Below are 12,434 nucleotides of genomic sequence, written 5' to 3'. Positions count from 1 at the left end.
TATGATTGACATTTAAAAAATGCTGAGGACATTGCACAGGTGCTGTTCATGGTCAAATACAGCGGTAAAGCCTGTAGGATTGTGTGGAATCTGTTTTTATGTACAAGCATGCACTGTTTCCAATTTTTGTCCTATCTCTGTAAAAATGGTTTTGTACATGTGGATCAAAGAACAAGTTGTCAATGACTGTTACCCTATGCCTTTCAATTCTCTTTGGTAGTTTCATTGTGGGAAATAGTCCAAAGGTGGGCATCAAAAATTCTAGGAGATCTTAATCAGCACTACCAAATAGAAAATAGCTGCAGATAGTGAGAGTATAACATTGCTATTACTCTCCCACACTAATGACCTTTTTTAATTTTTTTTCTGCTGTCATTTCGAAACCTATCAGTACTACTAGCTTGTGTTTCTCCAAATCTACTGTTGTAGCAAAGAAATAAAAAAAAGTATGTTCAGCCCAATATACACTAAACAATTTTTGTGTATATTGCAACACTTCCTCTTTCCTAGTTCTATTGTAACACAGCATTAAATCATGTCCGTTAGAGGTATCTCTTCAATTTCAGTGATTTTCAACAGATGTTTACATAAATATAAATAACTACTGATACTGCGTTTACCCTATCACTTTTCTTATTTGGGATTAGAAGTTTGTCCATTTTATTTCTTGTCTTAATATGTTTTGATGAGAGATACTCCAACGGTGTTCATTCAGATCCACAGATTTATCCAAGCTGTAGTATTTTACTTTGCTAGTATCCTTTTCAAGGGTAACTATATTTGTCCAACAGTTCTGTCTTTTGTATTATATAGTACAAAATCGTTCTGTTCTCTGGTGTAAAATAATAACACTCAAGTAATTTAAAACATTGTTTTTAATTTATGTTACAAATTGGCAGTGTTTTCAGACAATATACATTACAAAGTAAGGAGTCTTAAACATTATACTATCATTTACACACATACAGAAACTTACTGATCTTCACATCACATAACACCCAATTTCACTCTTTGGAAATAAAAAAAGGAGTGTAAATGTTTAAAATTATTTCTCAATAAAACATTCTTGGCAGTTATTACATCTTACATCATCCGCTTCTAATACTAGTAATATTACACCACATTACTTACACATGGTTGTGAAAGCATTTATAATTTTAATGCAAAAGAGCTGTAAAAATAAAGTTACAAATATACACTGATTGTCAGTATAATACATTTAAACACTTATCAGTGGTTGGTTACAGTGATGATCCATCAAGAGAAGTATGTAAACTTAAAACAAATGTTTATATATGGGTTAAGAAAAACTGAAATGCAAATGAACAAAAACTTTTGTATGACTTTTCCACTGACACTTGCACATGAAATACAGAACATTGTCACAGAATTTCTGAAAATGAAAAAAATAATTATTGTCAGTAAGATATTCCATTGAAAAAAAGAAATAAAAGAAGGCAGATCATTTGTAGAATTATTTAAATTACACCATCAACATCATAACAAACAATAAATGCATCATTTGTTCAACTTTCATTGACAATAACAGATGAGTTGACTAGAGCATCTTTTATTGACACAGTATCAAGGCAGAACCTGATGCATCTTTACCTCAGCAAATTTGTATAATATATGATACTATGGCAGTTTAGTATAACATTCAGCTTTCGCAAATTTAATTCTGTTTAGGAAAAAGGTTTTAATTTACAATACAAGAAACTTCAACTAACATAAATATATAACTTAATAACACATTTCATTATGAGTTAAATTACATTGAGTCTGAAGTGCCAGTCCTCTTTTCTTGAGGAAGGAGATGGGAGTGAGATGGGAGAAAAGGACATATATACTACAGTAAAGTGATATAGCACCAATAATTTTTTTTCCACCAACACATATAAACACGATGCAGTGAGAGACATCTTACAAGAAGCACAGAAAAGTTCTTTCTTTGAATGCTTCACTGTGTATTTCATACAGTTTGCTACACCTCTTAACAGCCTATGTGGTGGACATATTCCAAGGAAAGGCTTTACTTTGATACCAGTATGGAAGTATAACACATCACTACATTAAGGAACACATCACAACTTTCAGCAGAATTCTTTTCTGTAGATGAACACATGATATCCCATGAAACCCCTTGAAGGAGCCATGGAAACAGAGAAGTGAGAACAACACAATGAGTGCAAACTGTTTACACATGCTGCTCTACGTATTCTTGATGCAGACCTGGCACCGACTCACTCTTGTCCTCAAGGTGCCTGCCTTGAGAGTCTGGCTCTGGGGCACGCGGAACTGGTTGGCATCTTCAATTGTCGCCAACCAGAAGCTGAATTTGTTGGCAAAGTAGTGGCAGGTGCCCCTAGCTCCATTACATTCAATGAAGGGTGTTGCACGGAAATCTTCCAAGCATGAACCTGGACTTGCTAACGATTGTCCACCGCCTTCAGCCCCAGCTGCAGTGTGCTGTCAATGTGGTTTCAGATTAGTGCCATGGTTATTGTTATGGTATCCTTAAGCAAGATTTAAGTAAATAAATTCTTATTGCTTTAACAAAAAGTAAACAGATCTTAGAAAATCCTATAAATGAAAAACACACGTCTTTTATTAGACTGCAATAATCTGTCAGTCTGGGAAGTGCTTACTTATCATATTACTAACAAACTGGTACAACTAAAAATCATGGATTCCATGAAATTCTGTGTTAAAGCTTCAGTTAAATTCTTTCAAGCATGATCTAGTTACCAAAGTTTTCATGTCGGGTGCTCTTTCCTCATAACACACCATCTTCAGATATACTTCTCATGCAAATTTCATGTCACATACATTTGAAGCTCACCCCTTTGTGATGTAAAAGGCAAGGAGCAAAATATCGAAGTTATTTCTTCCCTCATACAAAGACACTTTTACTACGTATTACCTCACATCTTTCCATTAAATACCACAGGATGTTCAAGCAATGTCCTAAACTTTGTTGATTATGCCTGTGTAAACATACCACTGCTAAATGTCTGCTCACCTTATTAAAAACTTATATTACAGCTAAACCACAGTAAATACATAATATTATGACAAGGATGATTTGTAAGATCATTATATATCCACATGCTGTAATTTATCCACGATTTTCCTCATATTTTCACACAACCTACACTGAAAATGTGTTCTTAAATGACATCTCCTTATTATGAATCAAAGTATAGCTTTTTGTTAAATGATCTGTTTCTGATAGATTCAGTACCTTTCAAACACAAACATATGAACTGAGCAAGCCCATTACCAGCACTATTACCTTGGCTGGAAATCATGTGATCAGTTGAATGTTGAGAGGAAATGGGCTGAGAGAAATACTTGTAATTTTTTTTTTTAAGATGAATCCACTGTATCCACTGAACAAGTCTTCTACTATGAGTACTCTCATGCTAAAATTAACATCATTATTGTGCTTCGTACCTTCTAATACTCCAGGTGGGTTTCAATGTCTTTCAATTAGCAATAATCAAGTGCAGATTAATTTTTAGTTTTTTTGTATTCAAGGGCAGCTGACAATATACTTACCAAACCTCAGTCTTATCAGTGCTTTCTCAGAATACAAAACATCCAAAAAGAGTTCATAATTATAACTTACATATTCTGTCAGGCCATTCCTATAACTGTGAACAAAAATTAGCATAGTATATGACTCTTTAGACATCTGATATTATATCTTTGTCTGATGAACAGCTATCACCCAAAATAATGCATTTAAGCTCAACTGTCAAGAAATCTTTAGTCCAGTCACTTATCGAGCAAAATATCTCATAGGTATTCCACAGCAATGTATTTGACCTCACTGGAAAACAACTAAATATTGTCGCAAACCATTTGTGATAGCATCATAGAATAAAACTGTTCAGACTTTTGCAGCCTCCTCTTGTACCTTAGTGGTCATCTTGACAGCTTTGGCTGATGATTGTTAAGTGTTTTTATGGCATTTTGGGTGATAGCTGTTCATCAGACAAAGATATAATATCAGATGTCTAAAGAGTCATATACTATGCTTTGTCAAAGATTCATGCTCCATTGCTGGAAGTGAATGTTTAACAAATAATCTTTTCAGTTTTTCTGTAATTGTTGTCAGTTCTTGAACTCAATATTACAATATAGTGTGGCTGAGATATACCTGTTCTTACTGTATCATAATGCCATTTGTCTAGTAAAGCACTTTTACTTTGTCTCCATTCTTTATTCTTCTAAGTTTTGAGGATATTACCAAAGGTTATATTTGTTTTGGCACCTCCTCTCTTGTCTCACAAAGTACACCCCCCCTTCCCCCCACCCACCCACCCACTCCACTAACCTACCTCCTCCCACAGTAGCGGATATCTGCGTAGACTAAAAGACATCAAAATCTTGCACGATTATCCAAGCTGTACCACCAATCAGTCATCTGCCTATCCTCATTTCTGTTTGTTTTTCCATCATGAATTTTCTATTTTTGTAATGTATCTGTCTTCTGCGTTAGCATAAAAATCCATATGCTCATCAACCACTCCACTACCTAAAAGGTATATCGGACTGTGTTAACCTTACCTTCTTTAAATTCATAACAAATTAACAAATTTATTCCCTTCATTTATAATAACAGCAATATTTCTAACGTTTATAATTAGCAACATGTTTTAAGCAAATAAAAGGTGCTTGTGAGGTACAGTGTCCATTCCTGTTGAGTACACCCTTAAATAAGAGTATTACTTTTACAGATGAATTCAGAATGTACTGTTACTGGGAAAACAACATATTGACTGACAGTACAATTGTGCTCTTAAAGACAAATCTCTAGGCCAGAATATATCTGGCCAGGAAATTTTCTCTGTCTCTCTTTGGGTTTTTCTACCTTTCCTTTCCTTTCCTCTGTCTACTGTGATTCACATTTTAATTTTTTTTGTATTTTATTTGGTTCTCTGCTCAGTCACTTGATATTTAACAAGCTACACATCATTTTCTGATTATAATAACTTAAAAACTGCCGACAACACTTACCATGACAAAACTGTATCCTATCCAGAGTCCAGACCAACCAAATGGACATTCTGGTACTGTGTCAGATTGACTGTGGACAGCTATTATATTTGCTGGAGCTTCACAGACAACACACCTGTATGGACAAGAAATGATAATAAACAGCAATAAAAACAAAATAATAGGTGTTTTAAGTGTTTACTACCTTATAAAAATATCTGTGCAATTCTTATTTGCTATTTCTATTGTGGATAGAAGTCCCAAATTGTTACTGACCTTGAAATGAACTGCCGAATAGCACTCTCTTCTACAGGCATCATTGGTATGGCCTCATTTGTAGATAGCCAGTAAGACTTATCATTACGACTGGCATAGTTACACACATCATTAAAATCACAGAACAAAAATGGCATTGTGCTGAATTTCTTCACACAGGATCCAGCAAAACCTTTTGAAGGAAAAAAGTTACATTAAACGAAATTTTTAGGAATCTGAAAATATTTGTGGCAATGCTAATCTCATTTCAAACTGCGATTTAGGGAATACAAATGATTCACAAATAAGTTGATTTATAGATTTTTGTCCATGATAGTTTTGTGAAATCCATTAAATTGAAGGCAAGCAGCCAAGAAAATTCCAGAAGAGATAGAATTTGCATGGCTGCATGCACAAAATATAATTCATACACCTTGAAAACCTGAAAATTCACTTGGTATTGTACATTAGAATGTTTTCCTTATTTTGAAGGCACGTTTTCTGTTTAGGGTAGGATGGGAAACAACAGCACAAGATGCTTATTCTCTTCATGGGTGTGCTGCCGGATATGATTGTCTTCACTACACGATATTTCGGCGATTCATCTGGCCGCCATCTTCAGGTGTGATTGCTGAGTACACGATCATGCCAGAACTGAATGAACATCAGAAACAGCGGCTCCTTTATACCCTGGGTCCATGCCATTGTGTCTGCATGCGAAGGGGAAGAGCTGCCCCCTGCGAAGCGAAGAAATGCAGCGCCACTGGCAGTAGAAACTGATGAAAGTGATAAATCGCAAATTAAGATGTAGTACACAATCCGAGTAACGAGAAGCCAGAGCAATAATTTGTGTCTCTTTAAATGACATGTTATGTCCTTCACTGAGACAATGTTTGATGACAGCAGAGTTTTCATGTTGGAGCAAACGTATGTGGTGATGATGTTCCACACATTGGTCATGAACAGTGTGAATAGTCTGCCAATATAGGCCTTTCCACAATGACAAGGAATTTTATAAACTCCAGGCTTTCTCAATCCCATATCATCTTTAACAGATTCAAACAGGGCTCTAGTCTTGGCCAAAGGCAAAAGAACACTTTTGATATCATATTAACTGAGAATTCTAGAAATTTTTGAAGAAATCTTCCAGCAAAGGGTAGAAAGGAATTGATTTACTAGTGTCCAGCACTGGTTCACCTGATGGTCCAAACTGAAAAGCGTGATTAATTTGATGACTGATATATCCATTGAGCTTGAAGACAGGCCTTAAGATGATCCAGTTCCAGTGTCAAATTTTTGGAATCAGAAATGGCATAAGCCCTCTTGACCAAAGTACGTAGAACTCCCATGCACTGATGTGGTGGATGACAACTAGCAGAATGAAGATAGCGGTCTGTATGTGTGGGTTTATAGTATACGCCATGTCCCAAGGTAGCATTTTCTTTTTTGTGTACTAGAACACCCAAAAAAGGTAATTTGCCATCTTTTTCAGTTTCCATTGAAAATTTGATGTGTGGATGAAGACAGTTAAAATGATCTACAAACCGATTAAGAGCTTCCATTCCATGTGGCCAAACAATGAAAATATTATCCATTTTTTGGAGAAAAACATGTAGGTTGAAGAGAAGTACTGAGTGTGATATCTTCAAAATCTTCCATAAAAAGATTGGTGACAATAGGGGAAAGAGGACTCCCCATAACCACACCATCAGTTTGTTCAAAAAATATGTTGACGATAACACGTGGTGACACAGCTCAGTAGTTTTATCATCCAAAAGTTGACGAATTAACAAGGACTCTTCTGAAGGTACCTGGATGAAAAGACAAACCACATCAAAACTAATTAAAAGGTCAGATGTTCCATTGCATAAAGGCTTCAACCATTGAATGAAATCAGCTGAGATGGATAAATGATGTTCACATTTCCCAATGTAAGGGCTGAGGATGGAAGCAAGATACTTAGCTAAATTATAAGTAGGAGTGCCCAAATTACTAACGATAGGACGAATAGGAGTTCCAGTTTTATGAACCTTTGGTAAACCATACAACCTGGGCAGTACTGCCGACCCTGGATGAAGGTTTTTGATGGCATCCTTTGGCAGGCTGCTCTTCTTAATAAGTGAAATGGTCTTCCGCTTTATCTGGTCTGTAGGATCACCCTGAAGTTTACGGTAAGCGGAATCATCCAATAAACAGGCCATTTTGGATCTGTTAAAGATGATTGGGATTGAGAAAGCCTGGAGTTTATAAAATTCCTTGTCATTGTGGAAAGGCCTATATTGGCAGACTGTTCGCACTGTTCATGACCGATGTGTGAAACATCAGTGTCACATACATTTGCTCCAGCCTGAAAAATCTTCCGTTGCCAAACATTGTCTCAGAGAAGGGCACAACATGTCGTTTAAAGATATGCAAATTATTGTTCTGGCTTCTAATTACCGGGATAGTGTGCTCAGGGAATCCATCAAAATTCAATTATCTGATGACATTATTAATAGAGATAAAGGTTTTTCTTTAAGCAAGATACAGAACCCTATTTTATCTGATATAAAACAACAACGGTCTGGTTTTTGACCTGCTGCATTTTAATTTGCGATTTAACACTTTCACCAGTTTCTACTGACGGTGGTGCTGCATCTCTTTACTTCACGGGGGGCAACTCTTCCACTTCTCATGCAGGTGCAGTGGTCTGGATCCAGGGTATAAAGAAGCCACCATTTCTGATGTTAATTCAGTTCCGGCATGATTGTGTACTCAGCAATCGCACCTGAAGATGGCGGCCAGATGGATCGCCGAAATATTGTGCAGTGAAGACAATCATATCCGGCAGCATACCCATGAAGAGCATAAACATGTAGGATGCTGGGAAAATCTACAGACTCACAACAGCACACGATAGTTACTTGAAAGCAAGATTGGTAGGGCAGTTCTCAGATGCATAAGCATTTATTTGGGTGCTGAAATATTTTTGAGAATCAGCTTCCATACAGCCAAAGCTACTGAAGAAAAGAGAGTTCAACTCATACTTTTATCACATGACATCCCAAAAGCCAATGGATCACGGTTATAAAATGTGTGCAATTTTCTTGACTTTTGAAAAGCATTTTACTGAGTGTGACACCAGCACTTAAGTCTAATCATACAGGGGGATTGGATTGAGGATTTCAAGGTAGGGAGGACTCAGCATGTTACCTTAAAATGAGAGTCATCAACAGATGTAGGAGTACTGTCCTCAGCTGAGAAGAATGCGCATGACAGGAATGTGGCGGTCACTCGCTGTCGGCATTGTTATATGCCCTAGACATGATAGTAAGTGCTGGTCTAAAAAAGTTTTCATGATTGCAATTACATCAACATTGTAACTGTATCTGATTGGAAGAGGTTCAAGCAATGTACGTATTTTGAATTATCTCACTTCTTCAATGCAGTGATACTTCCAAAATAATGTTGTTAAAATTGTCCATTTGCATGTATAAGCACTACACATGCTGTTTGAGTAATTATTAACTCTGGTACTGTCTATGCAACTACTGAAATGTATTTTTTCATTTGGACATATTTTTCATTTTATTCATTAGAAACAGCAGCAAGAATAGGATCTTCTTGACCATAACTTGCTTTCAGTGTAGATGTGATGTCTGCATGCACATTTCATTAGAATTTTCCTTTTTCTCACTGGTGCTCTATTTAAAAAATAAAAGACACAGGTAGACCATAAACAGAAAACAATGAAATGCAACAAGGGTGACAATGAAGTTGCCTGGTAAAGCAATATTCTCAATAGCCATGTGGTAGAAGGAAACTGGGGGAAGAACTGCCTCCCCGTTCCCCACCTCAACCCTCACAGCCATTTCTCTTAACTGCCTACTGTAACCTTAGGTGTGTCCAAGGCATGTGTGTTGGAACCATTACTATTCTTGTTCTGTATTAATGACCAGGTAGACAATATTAATACCAACCTCAGACTTTTTGAACATGATACAGTGATCAGTGATGAAGGTGCACAAACATACAGTCAAATCTTAGTAAGCTTACAAAGTAGTACAAAGGATGACAACTTGCCTTAAAAGTTCAGAAATTGAAAACTGCACTTCACTAAAGGCAGAAACATAGTATTCTTTGACTACAGTATCAATGAGACAGCATTAGAAACAATCAGCCCATACAAGTACTTGGGTGTAACAATGTATAGGGATATTAAGTAGAATAGTCACATTTTCTCAGTCACAATTAAAACTGGTGACAGACTTTGATTCAGTGGTAGTACAGTGGGAAAATTCAATCAATCTACAAAGGAGAGTGTTTACAAAACTCCCATGCAACATATCCTAGAATATTGCTCAAGTGTTTGGGATCCAAACCAAACCGGATTGACAGAGGATATTGAACACATACAAAGGAGGGCACTGTGAATAGTCACAAGATTCTTTGATGCATGGAAGAGTGTCACAGACATGCTGAAGAATACTTGCAAGGATTTGAGATGCTAGTGTGAGGAATCTAGGAATATGCAACAGCACGATACATAGCACTCTTATGGGACTCACAAAGTCAAGACTACACTAACTACAGTATGGACAGAGGAATTTATGCAGTCATTCTTCCCACACTTCATATGTGAATGGAACAAGAAGAAATCATGACAAAGGGGTACAGTGGGAAGTACTCTCTGCCATGCTCTTCATAAAGATTTACAATGGATATAAAAACAGATGAAGAGGCAAATTGTGTTAAAAACATATCAAGCTAGTCAAAGACACAAAAAAGTGCATGAGTTAACTAAATATTAGTGTTATTAAACTAGTGATAAATATTTACCAAGATCTTGGTGATGTGCTTTTTCATTTCCTTCAATATACAGAAGACTGTAACCATCCCACAGCTTGACATGTCCAGGCTCACATTGTGGAGTCTGGGTTGTCTGACTATGCCTTACCAACAGAATACCAGTCAGGTAATCAGGCTGTTGTTCACAAGGCAATCCAGCATCACCTTTTGGTCCGGGATCTCCACGTTCTCCCTGTAGAAGATGTCACAATCATAACATACATTGATATTTTTATCCTTAATTGGTTAGCTGATAATACAGGCTACATGCAAAGTTCTTTTCCTGTAAAATAAGCTTAATAGTTATGTTTTTAGACACTGGTGGATTGAAACTGTGTTTCTACTACCACACATGTAGTTAACAATGTGAATGACTGACAGAGGATATCTTTTATTGTGGCACATTCTCCTTATTTGAGCCATGCATGGAGCCTACATAGAAGACAATATATTTTTGTGCATCCAATATTTTAACAAAATCTTGGAGTCCATACATGAGCCATATGTTATATCTCTGTATTCTATTAAATTCATTGCAGAAATATGATTATATCATTCTGATCAGAAAGTTTCAGGATGTAACTAACATCTTTCTTTTAATGTAATTCAGGACTAAATTATTTGAACAAAAGTAACAATTTGTGTTGTTCTGTCTGAGATTCTCTTAGTGTTCACTTTTAGTTTATTTAATATAGATCCACTCCAAGCAATACTGCAGGATATATTCAGTGAATAATTCATTTGAAATTTCTCTTTCACAAAGAAGCTGCAATTTCATAATACACCAAAAATGAACAAAAGCCCATCATTTGAATTACCTAAAATACAGCTTACATTTACATTCCAATTCATAACAGGTTGCATTTTTATTCCCAGATATGTATAAACCCATTACCAGTTTGATTTGTGAGTCACCAGACCTCAAGCTCTACAATTTCAAGCCTATTTTTTATCCATAAATTACAGTTTAAAATTATTCTGTAGTTATGATAACAATTTCTTCAAGGCTAGACTGAAATCTTCAGAATGTCAAATTGAAAGTAATTTATAAAATACTACTTTAGTCTAACATATTGTCAAGGATATCTATATTAATAAAGAGCAGGCCATAAATGCAAATTACAAAACAACTATTGTTACGTCACATTTCCTTAAGACACATCTCATGGTAATTGGCTATTATTCTTCTCTCTGGATAATAATCTGCACTCTGAAAACTCATCAGTTCAGTCACAAGTCTATTTAGACAAATATCTCTCAGAGACTACAGCAAAATGAAATGATTGCATGGCACTGATGGCCACAGGTTTGGCTGCCAAGTTGCAAGTCTTTTCAGTTGACATCACATTGAGTGACTTGCATGTTGATGATCATGACATGATGATGAGGACAACCCAACATCCAGTTCCAAGTGAAGAAAATCTCTGACTCACCCGGGAATCAAAACTGGCCCATTGCATTGCAGTCACACACACTGACCACTCAGCTAAGGAGATGGTCAGAGACTGCAATGATAAGTTATTACCTTATTGCTTACACAGATTGTCATTTTATGTTTCTTTGTGATGTTTAGGTTATGCGGCATTCTTCAGAATTGTTAAAAATAAGAACTTTATTACATTTGTTACACATGTAACCAGTCTAAAATTGTTATTGCAGCTATTTCGCTGACTGACATATCAGCAATGACTTAGATCACAACACAGCAGACATTAAAGTTATAACAATCTCTGTGCAAATGTTTTCTACACAATATGTAAGCTTGCTTTTTATGTAATTAATTCGCGCTCTTTCATGTTCAGAAATACACCGCTGCACTATATTTTCTTAAATCATTGTACTAAACTGATTATTACGTGTAACTGACAAATGTATGAACCTTATCTTTGACTAGTGCCTGACATTTAATTATTCTCAGTAAAAACCTGATTATTAAAGATCTATCACCACCCCTTCCACCAGTGCCAAGATGTGTAGCCTACACTCATTATTTAAGCACCTTGTATATTGTTAATCAATTCAGTTAAATACTATGTGTTCTCTGTGTCATAGTGCTTCAAGGTAATTAGCTTTATTTGTTTACAATGTGTATTTAATAGTTCATGTTTCACTGTTGAGATTTAAAAAGACTGTAATAAACAAAAGTAAAGTGGCCACTCACTATATACTGGAGATGCTGAATTGCAGATAGGCACAACGAGAAGACTCTCCCAAATAAAGCTTTCAGCTCATAAGGCCTTCATAAAAAATGGATGACACACACCACACACACACACACACACACACACACACACACACACACACACACACACACACATGACTGCAGTCCCAAGGGCAACTGTAGCCAT

The 12,434-nt window shown here is 36.1% G+C and overlaps 1 protein-coding gene across 1 annotated transcript in view; it reads right to left on the bottom strand.

Annotated features, from left to right (window-relative positions):
- Positions 1-857: 857 nt before the first annotated feature.
- Positions 858-12,434, bottom strand: part of LOC124798180 (collagen alpha-2(IV) chain) — a 277,057-nt gene continuing 265,480 nt past the window's right edge. The window contains exons 28-31 of the mRNA XM_047261466.1: positions 10,078-10,279; positions 5,281-5,452; positions 5,026-5,140; positions 858-2,469 (exon numbers count right to left, since the gene is read on the bottom strand). Coding sequence (XP_047117422.1) covers positions 2,212-2,469; positions 5,026-5,140; positions 5,281-5,452; positions 10,078-10,279 — 747 coding nt within the window. The 3' untranslated portion in view covers positions 858-2,211. The remainder of the gene's footprint in view (positions 2,470-5,025; positions 5,141-5,280; positions 5,453-10,077; positions 10,280-12,434) is intronic.

The sequence above is a fragment of the Schistocerca piceifrons genome, chromosome 5 (assembly GCF_021461385.2).
Source record: "Schistocerca piceifrons isolate TAMUIC-IGC-003096 chromosome 5, iqSchPice1.1, whole genome shotgun sequence".
Lineage (NCBI taxonomy): Eukaryota > Metazoa > Arthropoda > Insecta > Orthoptera > Acrididae > Schistocerca > Schistocerca piceifrons.
Note: the sequence above shows the minus strand (reverse complement) of the source record. Positions and strands in the feature narration are given on the sequence as shown.